Source organism: Pygocentrus nattereri, chromosome 20, assembly GCF_015220715.1.
Source record: "Pygocentrus nattereri isolate fPygNat1 chromosome 20, fPygNat1.pri, whole genome shotgun sequence".
NCBI classification, from domain to species: domain Eukaryota; kingdom Metazoa; phylum Chordata; class Actinopteri; order Characiformes; family Serrasalmidae; genus Pygocentrus; species Pygocentrus nattereri.
Genome location: NC_051230.1, coordinates 24,254,754 through 24,281,642, shown reverse-complemented (window position 1 = coordinate 24,281,642; position 26,889 = coordinate 24,254,754). Strand labels below are relative to the sequence as shown.

The following is a 26,889-nucleotide window of genomic DNA, read 5'->3' as shown; positions in this document are numbered from 1 at the left end:
ATACAATTTCTAGTTTTGTTTTTTTTTAATTGGCCCTTCCATGTATTCTTCATATTTTTGTTATGCCATCACCTTTTGTGGAATTCCTGGATATTTTTGTTGCTTACATTATTTCTTGCTGATGATAGCCACCTAATCACAGCACTACAGTTTAGCAATTGCTAACACCATTTGTGTGATATGGCCAAATTCTTGTAGCCCACTAACAAAATAAAGCAACCTATTGTTTATATCTCTGGATTTGCTAAATCTCAGTTTCATCTGAACATGCATAAACAACTTCATTATGGCATGGCGGAAAGTTGGGTGACACTGCTTATAGCGGCATTTGCTAAGCAGCAGCAATACAGAGCAACTTCAAGAATGCAGTCATCTTTTTTTCTGGACAAGTGGTAGGATTTTAAATGGGTTCTTAGAAGACCTCACAAAGAAATCCCAGTTTTCCCATTTCATTGTACCTCCATAAGTTCTCTGAATAACATTGCTATGGTGTTTTCCTAAATAGTTCAGGACACTGGAGCATTTATAAATTAATTTTAATTAAGAACATGGGCAATGGTTTTAGAATAGGCACTGATTTCAAATAATAAAACTCATTAGATGACCTGATTATATAGTCACATTGGCACACTATAAGACTATGGTAAAAAAAATGACTAGTCTTTTTAATATCTTAAAAAGTACAAAGTGTTAAAAAATAGCATAGCCATTGTGCCATTTACAAGACCTATATGATACGTTTTTAACAAAGTTTCTATGTTAAGCAGTTCTTGACTTATTGATTCTGGAAGAGCAATAAGAAGAATATGAAGAAGAAGCCTAGGAATAACAATGCAGAGCTTTACTTTGCAAAAACTGTAACAATCAAGCTCACACTGAAAAAATTGCTTCTTCTTTACCTCAAAATTGAGAGCAGGAAGGAAAAGCACACACATCAAGAGCGTATATTAGCTTAAGGCTAAAATATTAGCTTGTAGCTAAAATATTGGACTTTTAAATGTTGAATGCTTTAATGAAGAGAAAATGGAAATGTTAATGTTAAGACAGATTTTCAGGCTGTCTTTATTTTTGCTGCATCAAAAGGTGTATTGAATCAAAATCCCACCATATCATATAAAATTGATTTATGCATTCCTTGAATCAATACATGCTTAGAAAATGTAAATGTTTAATTAATAGATTTATTTTACTATTTTAAGTATGTTGCAAGTGTACCTTAACTGCACAGATAGAATCTGCATTTAATTTCATTTTTGTGCTCTATGTAAGCAATAGTTGGATGAAGCCTGTTTAATGGTTTCCCATACCCAATTCCACATGAATGATGATTACTATTTTATAAAATATTTCTTTTGCATTTACAGCATGCAACAAATGGTTAGACCACAACAAAAATTCTGATTTAAGATAAAAAAAAAAGAATACATTTACTGTACTGGGTTTGAAATAAAACACTGTACTCACATTGTGCCACCTGGACTCCAGGCTCTGGGTCTTGTCACAGCATCTAGCAATATTGAAAAATGAAGGCTAATGTTAACACAATGTTACATGGTACTGTCTTCACCATGCTGCACACCCATCCATTTAAAAAAACAACAATAACAGTAAAAATAATACAGCTACTCAAAAGTCAAGTGCAAGCTGTAAATGTTTTAAGTCAATTAAGCACTTGAGTAAAATAACACTCAGTTTTCACTTTTAGCTTAGATACAGCATGATATACTTTATGCCCATACATAACAATCAATAGCATCCCCATAGTGGTCAAAGATTGCTTAGCTTTTTGATTAATATTATTTTAAAAATAATCTTTATTCATGGTATAATCTTGTCTTGAAAATGTTTCTTAAATCTATGTGTGCCACAATTATTGGCACCCCTAGAAATTCTTAAGAGAGAAATCTAACTGCAGTATATTCCCAACCCTATTCTTTTTTATCAGGTCCATTCACAATGTAGTAGTAATGTGTACTCTTATAGTTGCAAGGCCATTGCCTGTTTGTGAGAAACCTATATATGTATACATAATTAATAATGTGCCACTACACAAAACCCAGCCAAAGTGACATGTGCTAATAGACTGGCATGGCATGGCTTTGTCCTGCAGACAGACAGAAAATAAAGCTTTGACATTGAGCAGTTTTAAATGCTACTGAATTGTTATAATATAGATTACAAAGAAGAATCAAATGTTTCACAAGATTCATTCCACACATAGACAGAGACTAAAAAAGTATGGCAAAATGAACTGGTCCTAAAAACATATGCCTACACATTCTGATTATGACAGTTTTACACACTTGCATCTTGTAAAACTGCACGCTGAATTAATAATATGGGTTGATAAAACAGGATCAGGTTAAGCCTCTCAGGTTAAAGCCCCATCTGCTAATGGAGCTTAGTACTGGACCACACTAGCTAGAAAATGAATTCCTCACAAACTCCAAATATCAAATTTATTTGGTACCCATTAAATTTTGTTCATCAGACTGGGCTCTAAAGTTATATCGTTAAAAGCACTGGTGCAAATTCAGGGTGCCCTTTTTGAAATTATACAAGATAATTACTTTTCAATGTTATTGAAAAAAGTACACAGCCAATGTTTTTGATAACATATTTTTGAGAATTTTAAGTCAGACTGAAACATAAACTAATCTTTTGCAAAGTGAGCACTGGATTATATAGTTAGTTAGGATGGGCTGTGCATTACAGACATTCCACCATAGTTAAGGAGCTTTTAGCCAGAATACTCAAAATGCGATGCAGTTTGTAACGGTCAAGGCACAACTAAAGAAGCTTTGGTTTGTGTGGGTTAGGAATGGTTGGAGGAAACATTTCACCACAGCTTCTTCCAGCAAAGTCCCACCCAACTTAATTCCAACACAACTGTGCAAGAACCTCCACTGAAACAACCAACATAGTTATTTTTTGACAGTTGACAGAAAATTACTTTTACTATTGAACCAACAGTTAAAAACAGATTAGGCAAATAAGCTGACTCAAGCTCATTTTTTGCATGCTGAAAAACAAGATTTACACATCAACAAAGGAGGATGATGAATATAAGAATTTAAGAATATAAGGTTTTACAATGAAAGCCATCAGTACAGCTTGAATCCTTTTCATCTCATACACGGTAAAACATTTTAGTAAGAGAGAGAGTTTAGAGAGAGAGAGACTATGTTTGAACTTGTTATATGATTGTTTAAAATCATTCCAGAATAAATCTCTATTGGTCAGGAAAACAAGTGAATCTGTTGTTTGTGTTTATGAACGTGTTCATGAACAGAGAGTATTTAAATCCTTTAAAGAGAAAGTAATACCAAGCAGAAAACTGTATCAAAGTAAATACAATCACTGCATCACTTCTCTTTTAAGGTTCTTTTAAGTAAAAAAAAAAACACCTTAAAATTTGTTAGGAGTAAGCAAAATATTAAAGAAATGAAAAATGAAAGGCAGAATGGATGAAAACAGAATAACAGCAGGGTTAATGCTGTGCATCATGCAATGACGTGAAAGAGAAAGGGAGAGGGAGGGGTGAGCTATTTTAAGGCTGCTTTGCAGTGATGGTGGAGGGGACTGGCTCCCTCTCTTCCTCATTTAAAATTGCAGTAGTGTAAAATGGGCACCCTGAGGAAGGGTGAGGATGCTTTTTTCAACCTTTCTTTTCATCAAAAGCTATCTTGTAACACCTCGTTAGCTTTGCTCACCATGGCAGCTAGTAGGCAGGTGGGTCATATGAGAAAAGCAGAATGGTCATCCACCGAACACATAATAATTCAGACAAAAACATAAATGATGTGTTCTGGATTTTTTCACTCGGTGAGTACAAAATACCTGTACATCACTCATGAAGTAAGGATATGGCCATGACAATTTCCTATCGTGACATCAATGACCATAAAATAATATATACTACAGTCTAAGTAAATGTAAAAATAATCACCAGCACTGCTACATTTAATCTTCAGATTATAGCTATGTAAAATATGTTGTCCTTGCACATGCAGGTTATTTATTTCTACCTTTTAAAAAGCCAATTATGTTGCATGGTTATCAAATTCTTAAAATTTTAAAAGCTAGGATTATCACTGGGCTTTATTCCCCAATATATCATTAAAACCAGTAACTGTACAATCCCTATCCTTAAGTTTATGGTTAAAGCACTGATCCTGCAATGGCTGATAAAAGCACATTTTTTTTAAAACTAGTTTAAATCATAGTCATGACATGACATAGTGTGGTTTTATATACCCAAAACAGCCATAATTCACAACCTCTTAATCCCTTAGAATTAAACAGGCTGTTTTTATTTACTGCAGCTTAAAGCATATGTAAATGAACTCTGCCTCATTCAAAAATCCAAACTGAAAAACTCCATATAGTTTCAACATGAATGTTTGCGCTATGGGCTGAATGGACGAATATGGCTGCTGTCGGAAGAAAACCTCGTTTTTCAGTTTTTGACATTATTTGAAAATGCTGGTTGTCCTTTACATTGTCTGTAAATTTCATGAAGAATGGACTAAAAGAAAATGACTTGGAAAAAAAGTCTGGTTCCATTGACATTAAAAGTGAAGTAGGGTTTACTCTTATTTATTCTTTTTATTAGTATTATTTATTATTTGGAGAAAACATGCTGTTTTTGCAGCTTACAACTCACAACTACCATCTGACTCTTATTTCAATCTAGGAGGCTTACGCTTTATATGCTATGGACACTTTAATCTTGGTACGCTGGTATCAAGCTGGTGAACTATCACAATGGTACGTTAAGCTTTGACTGGGACAAAACAAATTACTTGAGAATGTGATTCACCATCAACAATATAGTTATTTGTTTAGCATGTTCCTTAAGCATCTTACCAATAGTGATAGGACATATCAAGCTAGTTTTTTTATATATATATATATATATATATATATATATATATATATATATATATATATATATATATATATATATATATGTATATACTTCTTGTGTTGAGCACTGGTGTGGGCACAGTCCTCCAAGGTTCTACATCGTTGCTGTCCAATGAAAAACCTGTATCTCCAAAATAGTGAGGGCAAAAACGTTCTTTACTTTCGATGCAAGTTAATGGAAACAGCTTTTATTCTAAGCAATGTTGGAGCATTTCTATTGGTCATAATGAAATTTTCACACAATGTAAAGAACAGTTGCTGAGCTCAAATGATGCAGAAAAGTAAATATCGTAATAAATGGAGATACATGTTTTTCATTAGACAGTGACGATATACAAATGCTCTTGGAAATTTCTACAATCCCTTTTCCTCCAAACCTTTTACTTACATTTGTCCCCTCTCACCATCTGGGGACACACTTAAGCAGTAGCAGAGTCCTCTCTTAACCAAAGCCATCATGCATGCTACCTCTATATGTGGAAGTTAGCTTCACATCAAAAATAATGCCAATTCTCTTCTGTCAGTGGTATCAAAAGTAAAAGTACTTAAATCCTTTAAGCAAGTAGATATGCTGATGGCCTCTGTTTACCTGTGTGAAGAATATGTGACCTAGGAAGATTTTTTTTTCAAATTGATGTATCCACTACTTAACATACCAGAATAGTAATAAGCACATATATTTTAAACCAGTTCTACCAAATTAAATGTCTCTGAATTCATCTGAACTGACTAGAAAATAACTGATTTTAGCTTCAATGCATATCTCTTTTTTACTGACAGCTCTAATTAAGGCTCTCTGTCATTATATTGCCTCTTTAAATTTTAATTGTTGATTACCTTGATAAAGATGAATAAAAGACTATTAAAACAGCTAACGGCGTTAACCTGTTCAAACACAAATGTCACTAATGACATGTAGAGAGGGTTGTTCTGTCATTCCACAGCATTACATTGACCTGACATTCTGGCAGCTGTACAGTGCTCTGACAAAAAATAAAAACCTTTCTGTTTTGGATGCTGAGATGGTGAACATAGCAGCTAAATGCTGCGTTTACTTTTTTCTAACCAGAAGTGAGTGCAGTGCATGAGTGCTGCCTGACAACAGGTTATTAAGACTAATATAACTCAGAGGAGAGATCATATGACATGATCAGACTGTATCAGTGCAGTGGGAGCTTGTGAAACCAAGGCTGCTCTGCATCTCTAAAAAAATCTTTCTCACCACGACTTGCTTGATATTGTTACAGTGCATGTTTAATATCGCAGTACACCAAATTCTTCAGACAATCGAATACGGAATATAATTAAATCAAATATCAGATACCACTTCGACAGATAATGGTGCTTCTACAGATGTGCAGGTTACTCACTGATACCTGCCCCTGATACCATGACAAATCCTAGCTTTTGAACTTTACACTAGTCTGGATTGCCTCTTCATCTCCCCAGAGAACATAATGCCCATTATTTCCATAAACATTCTAAAAGGGGAATCACAATGCACAGCAGAAAAGTGTATCAGTCTATTTCAGAAGAGCTTGAGCCCAGAGAAAACAGCAGCATTTTTGGAGGTCACTGACAGGACTTACAGTGACGTGACACTGACATGACTTGCAGTGTTTTTTTTTTTTGGTTTTTTTTTATTGATAATGCATTTATTTGTGTTTTTCAGACCTTACCTTCATGCACAATTATCTCTGGATTCCCTAAATCTTTTGTTGATATTATGAAGTGTATAGAGTGAATTTCCTATATAAATTAAAAACCTTGCAATCCCTGGTTGAGGAACATTATTTTTTAACTGCTTCATTTTTTGCTAATGCATTTTGTTGTGCCTCCCACAACCCATCATTGCTCAAAAATGACTAGGCCTTTTGTGGACGCTTCTTTTATATTGAATGATGGTTGCAGCACTGATTTAAGTTGTTTTGTTTTTTTTTACATTTCAAGATGTTTCTAGTCTTATTCCAACTTTTTTGGAATGTGTTGCAGGCGACAATTTTAGAATGAATATTGTGAGATATTCCAAAATTATAAGTAGATTTAGAAGAATTAGAAGCATCCAGGTAAGGCTGAGGCTTTTACAAGAGGGACAAATCAAGGGTCACCTCAATACCAAAAAATACATCAACAGTTTACAAATAATATTTGCAAAGGGTTTAGGTTTTGCAAAGTATCATTAAAAGATTCAGAGAATCTTGAGAAACATGAAGGCCAAAGACCAATACTGAATGCCTGTGACCTTCTGTCATGCAGATGGCACTGCATTAAAAATGGACATGCTTCTGTAATGAATATAACTGCATGGGCTTGGATTTTGTCAGTAAACACAGCTCATTGCTACATCTACAAATGCAAGACTCCTGTGCAAAATGGAAGGAATTTATTAACATCAACAGAAACAACGACTCTGTGCTAAAGTTATCTGACACAGACTGATGCAAAGTGGAAATACATGCTGTGGTCTGATGAGTCCACCTTTCAGAGCAAATAATAACAATAATAAAAATATAATAATAATAATAATAATAACAACAACTGTGAATGCACCATTAATGCTGAGGGGTTCATACAACAACCATTATTTCAATAAACAATCTAAGAGTCAGACTACATTACGTTTCCACTGTGCATTAGTGCTTTTCAGATGAACTCAAAGCCCAGAGAAGTCAGCATTTCTGAACATTGCTGAAGTATGACTTACGCTGTGCATAACGCAGACTTGTATTTTTGGAGCAACATATGCTGCCATCTTGACAAGTTTTTTTTGCTTGTTTCAGCAAGACGATGCCAACCTACATTCCGCATTAATTAAGATTAAATGACCCTTATTAGTCCCACAACGAGGAAATTTCACCTCCACAATTAACCCATCTGTGAAGTGAAACACCCCATACACACTAGTGAGTGCGCGCACACACACTCACAGACATGCACACACTAGGGGGCAGTGAGCACACTTGCCGGAGAGGTGGGCATCCCTTTCCGCAGCACCCAGGGAGCAGTTGGGGGTTAGGTGCCTTGCTCAAGGACACCTCAGTACTGTCGGCCCTGTGGATTGAACCAGGGACCTTCCGGTCACAGGGCCGGCTCCCTAACCTAACAGCCCACGACTGCCCCTGCATGACTGTGTAGTAAGATGCTACACTGGTCTGACTGTAGTCCAGACCTGTCTCCTATCAAAAAATGTGCTGTATTATGAAGCACAATATGCAATGATGTATACATTGGATTGTTGAGCAGCTGAAGCATTACACAGAGCAAGAAAGGGACTTTCACAGTGATAACAATTGGCGACAGAACACAAACTTATCGGTTAAAACATTAAACATATCTTTTTACTGTTTTTAATGTTTAAAAAGGCTCTGCAGATTTGCAGATCTGTTTTCATTTACATTTAACCTACTATCTCAATTTTTTTGGAACTGGGATTGTACATAAGTTATTTATGACTGAAAGAAATCTTCACCTCAGATCAGAAATCATATTTAGAGACAGAGAGGGAGAGAGGCTTTTTTTGAGTGCACAGCTTCTAGAAACATAACAGAAAGTGGGGAAAAGAAAGGAGGCGAGCTATTTTTAAAGCAGAGGAGTCAGCCTTCAGTGGTCAGAGAAAGAGAGGCCAGGGTGGGAAAAGAACCACTGGAATGATGAGTACTTTCGCTTTTACTCATCATGACATGCCTCCATAAAAACAAAGTACAAAAATAGACAAGAACAAAGCAAATGAGGATAAACAAATGCCCAGACACAAAGGCAACAAATTTTGAACTGATGCATTTGGTGTGTTGGTGTGAAATGATGCAACAGATTTTTTACAATTGTGGTGATAGGAACTAGAAGTTGCAATAGCTATTTTATTAACTATCCGACCTGTGAACCCATGTACCTATATCTTTATAGTTTTTATATGCGATGCAGATAATGGCTTATAAAAATCATACGTTTTCTTAATGTGTTACTGGACCCTACAATATTTTTTTAAATGTGTTCCATACTTAAACCTCACCTCAGAAACAGTGTTTCAGGGAATGTATTCAGAGGCACTTCATATGTCTGGTTCCTATCACCACTGCTGTGAACAGCTCTGGCTCTGTCAGTCTCTCTAGAATGGCATATTTCACATCAAGCCACTCAGACCTTTGTTTACATCTTAATGATTTAATTATGCAGACTTTTAGAAAAATTTGACTTTAAAAATATCAGTGTTTCTTGATCATTATAATCTACTAAACAAATGATGGAGTTTGGATAAATAAATAATTTTAAAAAGATCTGATTTTGTTTACTTTTTAAAATTTTTCAAAGAAAACTTTATTTGGCTTAGTTAACATTTAACTACTGGTCAGCCTAACCCTAGCTGTAAACAAAACTGCATTCTTCCATACCGTGTAGGGCTTGGCAATATGAGAATATACATTGTCATCATGATAAATTCTGTCACAATACAATATGCTTTGAGACAAATCATGAATATTGTCAATACTGTAGAACACTGACCAACTGCATTTTTCATTATAAAGAGAGCAAAATTTGCAGTGTTTCACTGGATTTATCGCATCACATTATGGCAAATATTAAATAAAAATGATTGTATTCACAATCACTGACTGCGCTTAGCCGAGCGCTAACCTGGCGCAATATTCTCCCCTTTCTTTTGTACTCAGATCTGAGTTTTTTAGTAAAGCTGAGTCATAGACTCGGCTTTTAACTTGTGTGACTTATTTGGAAACACCACTCACTGCAATATGAATATCTCTGTGACGTTAATTAGCTAGCAGTTTTATCCGTTTTACAGATGTTTGTGGAACAACAGAACCAGTATGTATTCTGCACTCACCATCAAACTCTCACACTCACTATCAAACTCTCACACTGACTGTCAAACTCTCACACTCACTATCAAACTCTCTCACACTCACTATCAAACTCTCACACTGACTGTCAAACTCTCACACTCACTATCAAACTCTCACACTCACTATCAAACTCTCACACTCACTGTCAAACTCTCACACTCACTATCAAACTCTTTCACACACTATCAAACTCTCGCACTCACTATCAAACTCTCACATTCACTATCAAACTCTCGCACACACTATCAAACTCTCGCACACACTATCAAACTCTCGCACACACTATCAAACTCTCACACTCACTATCAAACTCTCGCACACTATCAAACTCTCGCACTCACTAACTCTCACATTCACTATCAAACTCTCGCACACACTATCAAACTCTCGCACACACTATCAAACTCTAGCACACACTATCAAACTCTCACACTCACTATCAAACTCTCTCACACACTATCAAACTCTCGCACTCACTATCAAACTCTCGCACTCACTATCAAACTCTCGCACTCACTATCAAACTCTCGCACACACTATCAAACTCTCGCACACACTATCAAACTCTCGCACTCACTATCAAACTCTTGCACACTATCAAACTCTCGCACTCACTAACTCTCACATTCACTATCAAACTCTCGCACACACTATCAAACTCTCGCACACACTATCAAACTCTCACACTCACTATCAAACTCTCTCACACACTATCAAACTCTCGCACTCACTATCAAACTCTCACACTCACTATCAAACTCTCGCACTCACTATCAAACTCTCGCACTCACTATCAAACTCTCGCACTCACTATCAAACTCTCACACTCTCTATCAAACTCTCGCACTCACTATCAAACTCTCACAAACACTATCAAACTCTCACACACACTATCAAACTCTCACACTCTATCAAACTCTCGCACTCACTATCAAACTCTCACAAACACTATCAAACTCTCACACACACTATCAAACTCTCACACTCACTATCAAACTCTCACAAACACTATCAAACTCTCTCACACACACTATCAAACTCACACACACTATCAATCTCTAAGGCGTTCTTGAGAGTGAGTGTGAGAGAGCTTGCCAGAGTGTACGAGAGAACTTGATGGTCACATTTTTTGATTTTTGATTTTTTGATTAGCAATTTCTGATTCACTCATAGTCAAATATGCCTGTCCCCCATGTGCGGTAGTTCACTTTTAAAAACAGATAGTTCAAAGGTCCTTTAGTAAAGACAGTGGTTCTGTGTAGAACTAGGAGCACAAAAAAAAAACATTTGTATGATTACAGAGCTCTTTGCATGGTGAAATGTTTCTGCCAATTGATAGACAATGTGCTGTTGATGGTTATACGCATGACTGAAGTCGTTTTGGTGCTATAGTGGTCCGTATATTCTCGTCACAACGTAGCTTTGTTTCACAGTTTCACAACCTAAACATAAAATTAAATAACAAACAAAGAACAATGGAATAAAGGGCTGTAAATTACTCATCCAAATAAAAACATCCATCACTTTGACCTGAGGTAGATGTGCAGAGGGCACACGTGGTCTCAGAAACTCATAAATCTCTGAAATCAGGCTTGTTTGTCGGGTTTGTGCAGAATCCTGACTCCCCTTCGTGTGCACAAACCTCTCTCAGGCAAACAGACACTACAGATTATACTCACGATTTTGGATGTTGCTGTGTGTAAATAACAGTTAATCCTTGCTTTTCTTTCACAACAAACAGCACATCTGGACCTAAAGCCGAACACAGAGTCTCGCAGAGAGAGTTTAGTTTAATGTACCGAAGGCACTGGTTGGTGCCTCACTCTAGGATGAGTGAGGAGTGTGTTGGTGAAGAAGGAGACAAAGGAGAGGCTACTGAATAACACAAATAACACACACATACATTTTAGACTAACAGAACAACATTTACATCATTAAACCACAGCACCATCCCTTAAGTGGTGGAGCCACAGAACAGATCCACATACCGCACCTCGAAAGCTCCTTCCCAAAATCAAAGCCGCAGTATTATATGAACAGTATGAACACAGCACAGCGAGGAGCTCACAGCTTTAACTGTTAAGTCTGGAGTTGTGACACAGTCACTATAACAAAGTTCAGATCTGGTGATGTGACACTACAATTCATTTTTCTCATTACTATTGGGCTGAGTAACATTCATTCCTCTTTGATTTAACTGTTAAATGGTGTGGGTCTAGTAGAGTCCCTTTGCCCTATCGCTTCAGTTTTTGCTGATAGAATAGCTGCATCAAACATACAAACACCTATAAAACATAATGTTGATTTCTGAGCTTCTGCCACCATACGTGCACTCTGCACATTTATTTCCGGTTAAAGTGATAGAACTTTTTACATTTGGATAAATAAACGAACCTTTATTCTACTTCTTTTTTTCTTTATTTTATGCTCAGTGTGTGAAACTATGAAACAAACTATTTCATATTTCCATGAACAATAAGAATAAAAGATGAGAACACACAAACCACTATAGCACCAAAATCACTTCAGTCATACATATAAGCATCTACAGGACATTGTCTATCAATATGAAGACCCATTTCATCATGCAAAGAGTGATGAAGTGAGAATGTTTAAAAGTGAGTGTGAGGGGGTTTGATAGTGAGTGTGAGAGGGTTTGATAGTGAGTGTGAGAGGTTTGATAGTGAGTGTGAGAAGGTTTGACAGTGAGTGTGAGAGTTTAATAGTGAGTGTGAGAGAGTTTGATAGTGAGTGTGAGAGGTTTGATAGTGAATGTGAGAGAGTTTGATAGTGAGTGTGAGAGGTCTGAATGTGAGTGTGAGAGAGTTTGATAGTGAGTGTGAGAAGTTTTGGCCTCAATGGCCTCTCTTAATTATGGACTGTATGTCATAGAAGAATAAATAACTACATTACCCACCACAATCTACTGATTCCCTAACTACACCTCTATACAGACCCTCAAATCCTAGCAACCACTTCATTATTATCTCACTTTTTACCTAATGAATACCTAATGAATTAATGAATAACCTAATGAATAACAGCATAGATAGCAAGCCAGCATCACCTTACATTATCAATGGCAGGCTGTTTAGCTTACCACACTTAAAAATCCCTGTCAGTCATGAACATTGGAAAAATGGAGGCTGCTCAGTCTGCTACCATAAAGATACATGAAAAATGCCGACTGAACTCAGAATGCATTTCCCATGAGTGTGCAGGGACATATTTAAATGACAGTAAAATGACAGTGGTTTTAAACCACATATCCTTCCTGTTTAAGCTAAAGACATCTTTTATTGACATTTTTTGGGCTGGAAACTAATTTGGCTGGAAACTACTTCATAGACTAGGAAAATTCTCTAATTCTCTTTCTCTCAAGACACATCTTAGGGGCAGATACTCCAGGGTTGGCTGTTTGTATTTTTATGCATATTTTTATTATTTCTGCTTGCTGGTGAAATGAAAAAGGAAAGAAAATAGCTAATGTTACTGCTAGAAGGCCAAATGTCTTATTGTGACCATTCAACTGTGGTAACTGTTATCAAATTTTCATTACAAAGGAGAAAATGGATTACTACATATTTGACTCCCATGCTGAAAAAACATCTCAGCCAACTAAAGAACTCTTAGCTCTTTGACCAGCATGAACATCTTGACAATGGCCATCAACCAGTTCTCCAGCATAAAGAATGTTTTCACCTAGTGAACCACGTTGACTATCTGAGCCTAACAAGAATATAACTAATGACCATCAAAGACTAGCTTAGACCATTTAAAACCAGCTACCAACAAAAGCTGGTTCTCAGATAAGGTGGACAATAAACTAAAAGCTAAAGTTAGCATAGTTTTCCTAGAACTCTGACCCTAGAAACCCACAGATCTGCACAGTTTTGTGCTTTTGCTAAATGAACACACCCACTCCAGCTCAGAAAAGGATTATGAACTGATTATTTGGATCAGTTGTGTTGGGAGCAAAGAAAACAGAAAATGGAAAAACAGAAAAACAGCAAAGAAAATGTGCGTGGCAGTGGGCCTCTATGACCAGTTTGGAAACACTGTTTAGTTAGCTACCTGGCTAACTCAGTACTTTACCTCAGTTTTGCATGTTTTCTTTGGCTGACCTCACTGTTCTAGTTTTAGCATGAGCCTAATCACATTTTCCAGTTCTAAGCATTCTATACTCGGCAGGCATTCCTTAACTGACTTACATCTAACCAAGGCAAGAGCTGATACACTAATGCTAGCTAGCACTGAAGTTACATTGATTAGTAAAATTAGTAAAGTGAATATTGATTTGTAAAGTGACATTCCACAGATTTTCCTAAATTTCTGCTTAATTGAATCGTCAAGATGTAAACAGAATCATTCGGAGTGAAACTGTCCATTCTAGAGAAACTTATTCACAATAGACATAATAGGAAACAGACATCTGAAGTGGTTAACGCCTCTAAAAACTAAATCACAGATAGACCAGGTGTGTTCATGAGAAGACAGATATGTGGACAGATTTGGGCAAATCTGCTACTAACAAAAGTACTTCAAAAACCAACCCACTAATTTCTTTAGTCTATGCTCTCTTAACATCTGGAATACAATGATAACAGCAGCCAAAACAAGCTAGCTAGCCAGCTAGTAAATCATCAATTTTTGGAATCATTTTTTTAGCAAAGCGCACCATTGACCTTATTTTTAGCTCCACCTTCATAAGGTGCTAGATTGGTTCTCAAAAATTTCACACTCAGTTTGTTCCCATTTTAATAAGCCAACCCACATTTAGGCCAATATTTTTCGTGGTGTCCCCAGATGTTGTGAGATCATGTCTGGTCCCATGAGACTACATCACAGAAAGAATGAAACAAATCTTTTTCATGATGTCTGAAGGTTTGTTTTATGATAGTTTTCAGACAGAAGATTGAAGGTTTTGGCATAAAACATATATTTTCTTTAATCTGTTCACAGCTTAGAGGTGCATGCAAAGCACTGTAACCAGGACAGTACCCAAAGATGTATTTGCTTTTCATATCAAAATCTTCGGAATCATTCTACATACATCTGAATGCAGAAAGTGCAGAAAACTTCAAATATAATCGGAATTCTCCATTAAGTGCTGCAGATTCACAATGGTTGTGACTTATGTTATGTAAGGCATGCTAGGTATTTTAGTGAGAAAACACTGAAAACTGTAAAATCATGAATTCTTTCAAAATATTGAGGTTTAGGGCTACAATGTTGCACTACAGATATCACATAACATAACATAACAGAATGATGCAGAACATATTAGGCTGAAATGGCTCTTTAAGGAAATCCACAAACTCAATGTTATCTATTGTCCAATAAATGCAAATACTAGTACATTTTAAAATACTTTTTCTTTGCAAAGGTAGTTTGCAATTCACAAAGTTCACTGCATTGTTACTCACACATATAGAGCAAACATTTTTAAGCAAAGTAACCTTAATTTTGAAAAAGAGGAGGACCACAAGCACCAAACTGCACTTCCTGTTTTGTCATGAAAAGGAAGCGATAAGAATCTGTATGCTGTGCGAACGCTCTAAGACTGAAATACACAGATAAGAAGAACCTGAGATACAAACCTAAAGTTAACTAAGAAATGTTATCAGTCATCTTCATTAAATGTACAGTGTACTACTAATTCCTTCAGGACAACAAATGGCCATTTTGAACTGAAGATTTCAACCAATTCAAATGTACAAATAGTTGTAATGATTTTTCAGTTTTTTCTTTAAATGCTTGGCTTACATTGAAAACTATCTGATCCAGCATGTTTTAAAAATCTTTTTTTTCCCAATAATTAATATATTATGTACAGGAAGAGGGTGTTTAAAACATAGAACAGGTTTCTGAGGTGTAAGAGTGGCAATGCATCTTTCACTGATGACCACAGCTATGTACATAAAAATAGCATATGTCATATCGACACTGTTAGAAGTAAAGGTACCATGCAGGTCTATGATTCGTTCAAAAAGGTACAATGTAAGTGTACCCTCAAAGGTGCAACAGCGGTTTTAAGGTCCAACTGTGTAGCTAATTTTTTCTTAGTGGAAAAGTTGACATTTGTATCTTTTAAAAACAGAACAATAAAATAAAAAGCCTGGAGACGAGACAGGGTGTGTGGAGTCAGTACAACTTAATATAAAAAAATATATAATTTCAATGGATTATGGTACAATTATGTTTCCAGACTAAAGGTACAGACATGTACATTTGAGGGTACCACCACAGTGACAAAAAGGGTACTGCCCCAGTGACAGTGTCGTACCTTTTTTTCTGAGAGTGTACAAAACATCAGGTTTAGTTAAGAAACAAAATGTGTAAAGGGCAAAAGAGGGAAAGTTCTAATTAAAAATGATGGTTATTGTATTTTATTGTTAATATTTAGGGCAAACACAGATTTTGCATTTTCTTTGCATTACATTAATAAAACCCATACACATATAAGGTGTTGTGTCAAAGAAGTGGGTTTGAGGTTTCTCTGTACCTTGGCGTAGTCTAAAATCGAATATAGTTCACCCCAGGACTCCAGGACTTGTCTTTTGCAGGGATTCCTAAAAAACTTTTTAAAATGTTTGGCTCTATAGTTGCCCACTCTTTTAGAATCTGGAAGGAGGTGGAAGCAATTATGGGAGACCCCTTTCCCTATACTAATAGAACACCTCTCTGGTATAACAGTGTAGTCAATACAGGTAATAGGCCATCTGTATATAAAGCCTGATCTAAACAAGGCATACATACCCTAAAAGATATTTTAATGAGGAGGGTCTGAAATCATTTCAAGATCTCACAGTTTATTTAGCCAGGTTTTTCCCTTTTTATAACTAAGACTGAGATCTGCCCTAAAAGCTTATGGTGTCCCCTGGTCCAACCAAATAATTTCACACCCTCTACAGAAATGGATAGATTCTACTGCTATATCAAGAGGCATGGTATCTATAGTGTACATGTCACTCCTTAAGCGGTCATATTCTAATCCTTCAGTGTCTTTGTTATTAGATATTAATGGAAGAATTGCTTTATTACTTCAGAAAACCCAGCACATCATATAATTCATTTTTAGTTAAGTTAGTTTAAGTAAGTCACATCTGTTCTGCTGTATAAATATAAAGGTAGACAAGAGCCAGCAGCAGTAAGTACACATATGCATATATTTTGGGTGTGTCCTAATGTGAATGTCTTTGGGTCAAATGTTCAAGATACTTTCTCTATTATTTTGGGAAATATTTATACTACTTGATTGTATACTAGAATTCTACTCATCAAAGTAGCCAAAAGGACAATACTGAAAATATAGTTTATAGTTCCACTCCTGTGCATCTTCTTTGACTTAATTATTTTTGAGACATTACTCTTTTAAAGTATACAACGGCCAAAATAAGAACAATTGTGTCCTGCTCAAACACTGAGAAAGAACTGTTAAAAACAATGAGAGAAGGGGTGGAAACTTCAGTATAACTACTGAGTTCATTCATCTCTTTAGTCAATAATTTGTTTATATATCTTTTGCTTTGTATGTATGTCTTTTCCTCTTGTGTGGGTGTGCCACTGACCATCACTGGCGTCGTCATTGATGTTGCTACTTTGATGTCTAGCTATGATTTTTGACTTTGTACTGTGTCTGATGCGGGGCTCTGTGGGCATGTCTTGGGCGTTTTAAACATAGTTCTTGTGTTCGCTTGTTAATAAAATACAAAGAAGTGAGTGTGAGGGGTTTTTCTAGAGTCCACTAAGCTGTAATTAAATATTGAATATAACTGTCAAACACCTCCATAAGGTCATTTTCACGTGTGTTTAGTTTTCACCCACAGGTAATGGGCATTATTTGCGTGTACAGGCATTAGATAACTAATCTGAGAATGTTACTGCTTTCTTTTTTCTTTCTTTTTTCTGGCCTAGGCCTATTCTATAAAGCATTCCATTGGTCTGCATCATAAATCAGTCAACAAACATCTGTCCTGATCAGACTCTGGCTTTTTCTGGTCATAAACGGTGAGAGAGAGTTAAGCATTCATTCATACATTTAATGCAGTCACCCTGTTCGAAGTATGCAAGGAATGCTTTAGTGTCAACGTTCGTTCTATACATGACCAGACCTGTTTCTTGTTCTAAAGCAAGTGGGTTTACTCCAATATCACGACTACTTTATCTTTTTTTGAATGTTGGAAAAATATTTAGAGAATCTGACACTATGTAGATTAGCAAAGTAGCAGTGCTTCCTTTTCAAGTTCAGTATGAGTATGTAAGTGTCCCTAAAGCTACAGACGCATCTCTAAAGATCATCAAATGAGCCACGACATACATGACACAGTGACACACAATGAAAAGTGATAATCATACTTGTATATAGCCCTCAAATTTCAGGAATTAATCAATTTCATGATAGCTACAGTGAAACATTGCAGAGTCTGTTAGTAAAACGTAAAGAGTAGTAGACCAAGGGTAAGTGTGGTCTGCACTCTTAACAATGAAGATTGGCACCTTTATTTAAGGGTTCTTTAGAGTGATAACACAAGAACCTTTTCGGCCATTTATGTCAAGATGTGCAAGTGTGAATAACCTTTGTAAAGTTTAAAATATGTCAATATAATGTAAAGGGTGTAAACCAATTTAAGGTTTTGTCAAACCAAAGAGCATTTCAGAGTGTTCATTCTGCTGTTTTACATGAATACATTATGAATTTATTCCCAGACATAACTCCACTGGCCCCAGGGGTGATGGTACCAGTCAGTATGTGCATGTGGAGCAGTGATCAAAAAAGTAAGGCAGCAGATGGCACAGTAATCAATGTCATGTCACAGCAGAAGGCAGTCAGACCTTCACACAATAAATGTGGGCAAATCTTAATCCATAATCACTATATCTTTTTCCCGCTTACTTTGTTATATCAATTTTGATTGGTAATGGAAAAGAAGGATGAAATGTGTTTTTTTTTTTTTGTAGATGAAGAGGTGAAGACTGCATCAGCATCACAAAAAGCTTTGCTGGAAAATAACATGTTTGGAGTTTTAGACAAAAACTTGAAAAAAGACATCTTGGTGTAGACAATATACGCATTTTACTTATGTAACTTAAAAAAATACGTAAGTATCTTTCGGAAAATCAAAAGTCAGGCCTACAACAAACAATCAACTTCTGCAAGCACATACTGCAGTAATAGCACATCCAGGGACAGGCAAAGAACGACTCAGCCATTACACCCACACAAACACTCACAACTCCCAATGCCACCCACATGCACAGTTTATTTTGAACACTGCTCAATTTCAAGAAGTCTATGTTACTCTGACCAGATACGGAGTTTATATCACCAAGATAATACTTAAACATATGTTAAGCTACTGCATTTCCATGTAATTAAGAGGACAGCACCTGAAGCTGGTGTTCAACAGTTAGACAACTATAACTCTCTACAATTAATAGTAGTAAACTCCACAAAAGATTAACTTCATAATACAGCACCAATTAAACCTTGTATGCGCAAAGTGGCATATGGAGTGCTGCCACTGCATAACTGAACTGTGACCCATATATAGAGCATTATATATAGGCCAATTCATGATACCATAAAACATTATAACAAGTTCAAGGTTAGAAAAGCTGAACACTGAAATTTTCCATATTAGGTTACCTATGATTGTGGATGAAGGATAACATCTGATAAAAGCAGCGCTTAGCAGCCATGGCTGGCATGTGACCATAATGCACTGCTTATTCATTGTTATTCGTATGGTGAATATCGTTGATTTAAAAAATGCATAGATGTCAGGAACGCTTTGCTGGTCCAACTTGTCTACCGTTGCTGCCTTTGATATTCCAGCAGACATAATCCTTGATCCTCAGGAAGGCATAGCTTGAGAGAGCTCGGGCCTGTAGCTGTTGCTGGATTATGCCGTGCAGTTCTACAAAACATTTATACTGATTTATAAATGCGGCAGTTTATTTACATCACGTCATCTCGCACAACAAGCTGCATGTAAATGAATGTTGCGTTTTTCCATCTTGGTGTGACACAACTCAGCGAGCGTGTCGGAGGGAACGGCGCTTTATCGCACTGCGTCACGATTCAAACATTCTTGATGGAACTACTAAATGTTTGGACCATTTAATTCACACGAGGCCGATTTTATTTGAAGCGATCGGCGCGCGGTCCTACATTTCTTTGCACGGATGACTCGAACTACTTCACATGAACAGCCGCAGAAAAACAGTGCTGACCTGAAGTAAACCAAACATCTCCATCAAATCAGTTTCCTAGCAACATTGCAGCATGGTAATCAGAGATTGATGGCCGCACTGCCCATCACACATCCCCACAACACAGAGCAGGACACAAACCGAACCTGGGCATTTCGATGCACTTACCGATTCGGAAAGTTTTGATCTTATCGCCTTCAGTTAATCTTTGTCTTGGTTTCTCAGTCCTGCTTTACTCATGTGAGAACGCTAAAAGTTCCAGTCCTTCCGGATAAAATGCAGGATCCACGTAATGGAAAAAAGGCTCCTTTTCCTTCTCAAATACACGCTGACATTAACTCAGCAGTTCAGGCGTTTGCGTGGAGTGTATTCATATCGTACTTTGGTGCAAACCGCAGCACATGAGATACGTTAGTATAATTCATCGCGGATATGAAGAGGCACTCAGCTTTTCGTGGAGCCGCCAACATACGCGTTGTGAAAAACGTCACGTTGTAAAAGCCGCCAGCGAAGTAATGTAGAGCGCCCTTGACTTCGTTACATCCGCGTTGCAGATCTGAAAAATGCAGCCCGTTTATGGCGCGTTCCTCGCAGACGTGAAAGGAATCGGAGTTTCTGCAGAGTCACTTCTTCTTCTTTTCCCAGGCAAGCCCCTAAATGGCGAAAAGGGTGCATCCATGCCATCTTAAACACTAAAGGGTGTCTGCCCGCTTCATCTGCGTGATCACTTCTGTAACGATCTGCCTTCACTGTTTCCTCTCGCACACGACTAAAGCAGAATGTAGCGCTCCGCCTGCTGGCTTTGGTCGTTACACTGTAACAGCTGATGGAGCAAAACAACGCACGTACTTTGAAACCCTAATAGTGTCGAGCAAGCAGTGTCACAATGAAATAAGGCCCTGCAAAAAAATCAAATAACGCGTTAAAGAGCTATATTTTAGTTCTCGAGTGGGGTCTTCAAATTAAGTGAAGGCTTACACCAATAAACTTATTACACAGCTAGTATGCATGTAGTACTATATGTTGTATACACATTACACACAGGCTATTGTAGTGTAGTGTAACCACTGTATGTGTTTGGAAGCAGCAGGTGTTACATATTTTAATTCTGGTGTGTAGGTACAAAATATGAGTATTCATTTATTCCTGTATGATGCACCTTTAGGATGGTATCGTTAATAAGTTGTAGATACTAATGCTTCTAATCTGAATCAAGGGTTCAATCTTATTCACATTCCAACAAAGCAGCACACGTTTGGCTGAGACACGTTGAGTAAAGCTGTACAATCACATGTGCTGCTGTTTGATTAGAATGAAAGCCTGACACCACACCAGCCCTTTAAAAATAAGACTAGATACCCCTTCTCTGAATATTGAGTGTGTCATCACATGTCTGCCTGCTCCTGTGTTTACCGAGGCCTCATTTTTTGTTTCAGTTGAAAATTGTTCTTCTAATTTTACTGAGAACGCTGCTCATGTGAATGCGCTACAGTGCTCTTCTTCAGCTTGAGGTGCACCTGCTGAACAAGTGTCTGCCTTTGATACATCTATTTTACTATTTATGAATCTTTTGATTGAGACACTTCTTTCCCATTTGCCCGTCTATGCCATCTGGACATACTACAGCTTCTACTGTAGCCTTCTCTGATTACACTAGCGCACATCGGTGTGCTCTGTAGAGATTAGCCGAGAATTTTCTGGTTTACGAATTATATAAAGTCAGTAATGATGCTGCGAGTGCAGGGGGCCAAATATGGGGTCCATCTCTCATACACACACAAACACACACACAACACACTTTCTAAACCGCTTATCCTTCTGAGTTGCGTCCTGACTGCATGTCTTTGGATTGCCGGGGTTGCATGTCATAACTTTAAATGATGCTTCTTCTACATCCTCCACCCTATTTACCAGACACTGATCAAAGTCCACCATCTTTAGCAATGCTTTGTTTCTTTACAGGCGCCTATGAGAACTGTGGTGAAAGAAGGCTTAGAATTTCAGACAGCATTACCATATAAAATGTCTTTTGATAATAGAGTATTTAATATTGCAGATCCTTCAAGCCCATGAACAGGTGATGAAAATGACAATTAAGTGATGGAGGTCTCTGTTAGTACGGCTTAACAGGTATGGCTTCAATTTCTCCATCTTTGGGTGGATCTCAGAACTACTTGAGTGCCCATGTCCTGTGTCCTCTATGCCATGCCATGGAAATCAATAAACGTCTGTCGTCTTTAAGGATGTATCCGTTCTTTAAATGCCTTCAAAGGAATCGAGGCGATAGGACAGAGGAGCCTTCCAGAGCAAGGCAACACATGTGCTTCCTATATCAAAGTATTTGTTGTTGATGTTGGTCTGCAATATAGTTCTGCTGCGTTCACTCTGTGTCCCTACTGGATGATTTCAGTGGATGGTGCTATAAAAGGCTGATAAAGTTAATACTGTTGTTGATATGGTTAAATTCAGAAAGAAGACTAAAGAGTGCTCATGTGAAAACTCAGTCGAGAACAGAATGTGTTGTATATGGCAAATCCTGTAAGCCAAGTAACACGTCGTTAAATTGACGACTGAGTGAAGGACAAGATCTCACTCCGTCACTGCATCTCTTCCTTGCATCCCGAAATGGAGGATCTAAAACCAAAGGGCAAGATACAAGGAAAGAAAACAAAGACACGCAATTAAAGTTGTGAGTTACACATTGAGTTAAACCTTTTGGGGGTTTTTTTTACTTCAAATTTCCGTTGTTCATTTCAGGTTCCAGTAGGGGGCGATGCACTAATCGTTACTACACCATCGGGAAAGAGAAGAAGAGGGATGAGCGTGACTACTACGCACTGCCTCAGTGTGAACTCTGAAACGAAGCCAGTGTTTTCTAGCCAGCTGGATTTCTCGGGGCATTTGTAAAAGTCTTGGGGAGTCTGACAGCTGTAACTACACAACAGAAGAAGTAGTCAGACCGACCGTTTGTGTTTAGGATTCCAAACACTAAATTTGGGACGTTTTTAAAAGGTTATGTCCCGTGAACGCGCATTATGGCTGCGCGGCTCGGTGTCCAGAACATGTTTTTCAGTACAAAGAGACCAACTAGGGGAACAAGTCAAGGATTTTTCCCACTTTGGTCCATCATTCAAGGAGCAGGGAAAAAATACCTTCCTGACCTGCCAGTATTGAACGAGGACGACTTGGAAGAACAGTTTGTTCGTGGCTCTGGACCAGGTGGACAAGCTACTAACAAAACCAGCAACTGCGTTGTACTGAAGCACGTCCCGACAGGCGTCGTAGTAAAAGTATGTTCCTTTTTCAAAAAGCATCTTGGTGTTTTTGTATGTCAAAAATGGCCATTTATATTTGTATTCTGTCACTTTCTTTCCCAGTGTCACAAAACGAGGTCAGTGGAGTTGAATAGGAAGCACGCACGGGAGATCATGCGTGAAAAACTGGACATTGTGTACAAAGGGAGCGACAGCGAACTGCTAAAAATGAAAGAAGAGTCGCGGACGAGAAAGCAAGAAAAACGAGCAAAGGTGAATGAAAACTTGGAGAAAAAGAAACTCCTCAAAGAAATGCTGTCAACTGACGCGAAGCGAGGAAATAACAACGGATAAGGCTCCAACTGGCCGCCTATGGACAGGATCACTCAAAACAGCATTTCTGAGTTGTCCTGAATTAATACAGTAATGTCGGCAACACAAGCTGATGCAACATTTGTTATATCTGTTGTGCCCTCAAATGTATTCAGTAAACCAGTAAATTGGGTGCGTGGTTGGATAGTGTAGTGGTTAACACCTCTGCCTTCTCCACTATAGACTGGGGTTCAATCCCCACCAGGGTAAACACCCTACACTATACCAATAAGAGCCCTTGGGCAAGACTCCTAACACCGCCTTGGCCTACCTGTGTAAAATGATCAAATTGTAAGTCGCTCTGGACGAGAGTGTCAGCCAAATGCCGTAAATGTGCGTTCAGGACGAATACTCGTGTACTTCTCTTAAACCCATAGAAAGTCTGGCCAGCGGCATGATGCTGTTTCTTTCTGTTGCACGCAAATGTGCGTTCGATTAAAATACCGTAGTACCCTCATCATCATTCTCGAATTTGTTGCACGTGCATAGAAGCCTAATATCAAATTAAAATCGCTAAAAAACGAAGTATAAAGTAATAAATTGTCAGTTCAGTATTCAGTTACCAAACGGATTTATTATTTTAGAAAATACAATATTAATGTGTCTGGCAAAGAGAACTAGAGGATGAAACTATCTACATGAAAATGATGCATTTATTACACTTGGTAATAAATAATTACGAAGACGCAAACCGTAACGTTACATGACGTTTGACACATTCTGAAGACCCTACTTGTTTAAATGCCCTCATTTCAACCATGCAATTTTAGAAAACAAAAAGGCATTTAAATGTAACATGAAAAGTTTTGACATATCCTAAACAATTAAAAGCAAGAAAGAGATTATAATGTTCCCAAACTGGAACATAAATATATCCAGGGAATTCCTGTCAAGTACAAATCGGGCTCGTTTTTGCCTTTCCTTTCTGTATCCTGCTACATTTTACAGAGGCCTCTATAACAGTGCCTGAAACGGCATTTGATTGTAATGGTGAAAAAATAACAGTATGAGGAAAGGCTGTTCATTGCATGTTGGTACACTGTCTTTTGTAGTTTTATCTTTTGGAGAAACGGATCCCTGGTTTGCATATGGTGGAATAGAGCTGCCCTTTAAGACCTTGCGTTTCTTTCGGTTTCTGCCAAGCACTCACGCACAAGACCCCTGGCATGGATGATCCCTGGAAAGAGGGAATAAACAGTGAACTTTTTATAGATTTATTTCTTACATACTTTCAGTGGACACTGTGCAATAAAGATTTTAAAATATGAGTTGACATTTTCTTTGACATTTCATGCTGAAAGTCAATAACATAAGGTACATTAAATTACAAGGCGGGTTGTGCATGCAGCACATACTTCCACAACTTGGATCATTAGGTCTTGTCAATTTTGTACTTTAATCATTTCTGATAGTATAATGGATAAACAATTTGGGTAGGTAATATTGTTCTTAGCAAGTGACTACATTTTACAAATAATAAAACAAATTTACTGTGTTAGTTTATACCTGTTATCATATCCAAGCAGCAGAGTCAGTAGTAGTTGTTGCTCATATGCTCGTCCTTACCTCGTTTTAGCCTTTCCATGGCGGTTTTGCTCCCAGCATAGGTTGGCCTGATTTCCTTTCCCAGCTCTTCAATGATAGCTAGCAACTCAGCATATTTGTTTTGAGGCACTTGTGTTCCACTGGTGCTCTGTCAGAAAATGATTAAAATCCTCATGTTTTTTCTAAAGTAAATTCAGTGACTATTTATCACGTATGGCTATTTTACCCATTTCGTAGGTTAGGTATAAACTCACCTGGGGAAACCCCAAAGATGGTGGTCCAAAGTCATTCACAATAGGCCTATAAGACTGCAGTGTTGCTATATTTGGAGACTGGGGATGTGTAGTTGTTGCTATTTTGGGGGAAAAAAAATGAGCAGAATTAAGCGGGCTACTTGCTTTTGACTTGAATTAAAAGAGAATGCATAATTAAAATAGATCAGAGTGGTTTGATATGAAATAATCCTATATACAGAAACTGTTCAGAGAGAAACTGGTCACAGCGGTGGTGATAAAAACTAGATGATCAACTGTTCAATGTCTTTAAAAGTTATTTCACAGAAAATTACTACAAGAAATGATTATGAATACACTGCCCTATGACTGAAACAATCATTTACAATAGTTTTGCAATAAGCTTTTGGTTTAAAACATATTTTTAAAGTACTTACTGGCAAAGATGTGCATGTACATGTATTTTTATGTACATATAAAACTCAAAAGTTTATTCATATAATGCCTTTTTATAAAAGGCGTCACAAAGCAGCTTCACAGAAAAATCCATGTCCAAGCCACCATTAGCAAGTCAATGGCAACAGTGGCAAGGAAAAGCTCCCTAAGCACAAGAGGAAGGAACCTTGAGAGGAAACGACATAAAAGGGGAACTCATCCTCTTCTAAGGACACGTATAGGTTCACTGGTGGGCTTGGATAGTTTATAAAGTAGTTATATTTGTATTGTAGATATTGAGACACCTGGTTCCCATCACCACCACTGTAAAAAAAAACCACTATGAATGACTTTCTATACATCGCAACGATTACTGACGTTTTGAAAAACGTGGAAAAATTTTAATGGTACATTAAATTCCGTCCTGACAGTATAAGTGCCACACTGTCGCTATTGCTTTGTGTACTTTGAGCATATATTGCAATACTCCCCTGTAAACGCTGGGTGTCATTAAAGGGTCAGAACATTTCTTATCCAGATCAGTCTTTAGCCTTTTGAGCAGACTATCATGGAGGAAGCAGAACATACAGAATTCAGCAGCTAAGTGATACATTTTAACACGTTTTGTTAAGACCACTATCATCCGGACAAAGCGAAATATGCGGAGCTTTCGCGGAGTCGTTCTGTTGATGAAGTTTCACTCTTAAAACTTTGCGTGGGAGAAAAGAAAGGGTTTTAAGATCGGCTAATAATGGCGGATATGAATCAGCTTGCAGGATCTGACCTTATGTATGTAACTGGACAAAAACTACCGACACGGGCTTTCCCCAGGTATTCATTACAACAGCGAACCGTGAATCGAAAAAATACAACATATTTCACAGAATAAAGACCGAATTTCGAATACCTGGATTCACGGAAGTTCCTGGAACGTGTTGGTGGATGTTCGGTTTGTAAGACATTCCCAGAGACATTATAAATGGAAGAATTAAAAACGTCCTGAAATCACTGAAGCGTCCCTGTCTCTCCCTCCGACACTTTTTGTTT

The 26,889-nt window shown here is 37.5% G+C and overlaps 3 protein-coding genes across 13 annotated transcripts in view; 1 reads left to right on the top strand and 2 right to left on the bottom strand.

Moving 5' to 3' along the window:
- LOC108438467 (membrane-associated phosphatidylinositol transfer protein 2-like) overlaps positions 1-20,797 on the bottom strand; it is a 76,892-nt gene extending 56,095 nt beyond the window's left edge. For 3 of the 11 annotated variants that reach the window (XM_017716280.2, XM_017716286.2, XM_017716281.2), the window contains exons 1-2: positions 20,172-20,796; positions 1,465-1,507 (exon numbers count right to left, since the gene is read on the bottom strand). The gene's annotated coding sequence lies outside the window, so the exon portion shown is untranslated. Of the gene's footprint in view, positions 1-1,464; positions 1,508-20,171 lie in introns of all 11 variants that reach the window. The other 8 variants (XM_017716287.2, XM_017716288.2, XM_017716285.2 and 5 more) reach the window with 5 other exon arrangements.
- Positions 20,798-22,801: 2,004 nt separating this feature from the next.
- c20h12orf65 (chromosome 20 C12orf65 homolog) lies at positions 22,802-24,897 on the top strand. The gene is made up of 2 exons (XM_017716329.2): positions 22,802-23,293; positions 23,381-24,897. The coding sequence occupies exons 1-2, from the start codon at positions 23,039-23,041 to the stop codon at positions 23,609-23,611; spliced, it is 486 nt and encodes a 161-aa protein (XP_017571818.1). The 5' UTR covers positions 22,802-23,038; the 3' UTR covers positions 23,612-24,897.
- Positions 24,184-26,883, bottom strand: LOC108438487 (cyclin-dependent kinase 2-associated protein 1-like). Its single transcript, XM_017716326.2, has 4 exons — positions 26,750-26,883; positions 25,429-25,526; positions 25,196-25,322; positions 24,184-24,806 (listed from the first exon to the last, which is right to left on the bottom strand). The coding sequence occupies exons 1-4, from the start codon at positions 26,814-26,816 to the stop codon at positions 24,739-24,741; spliced, it is 360 nt and encodes a 119-aa protein (XP_017571815.2). The 5' UTR covers positions 26,817-26,883; the 3' UTR covers positions 24,184-24,738.
- Positions 26,884-26,889: the final 6 nt, after the last annotated feature.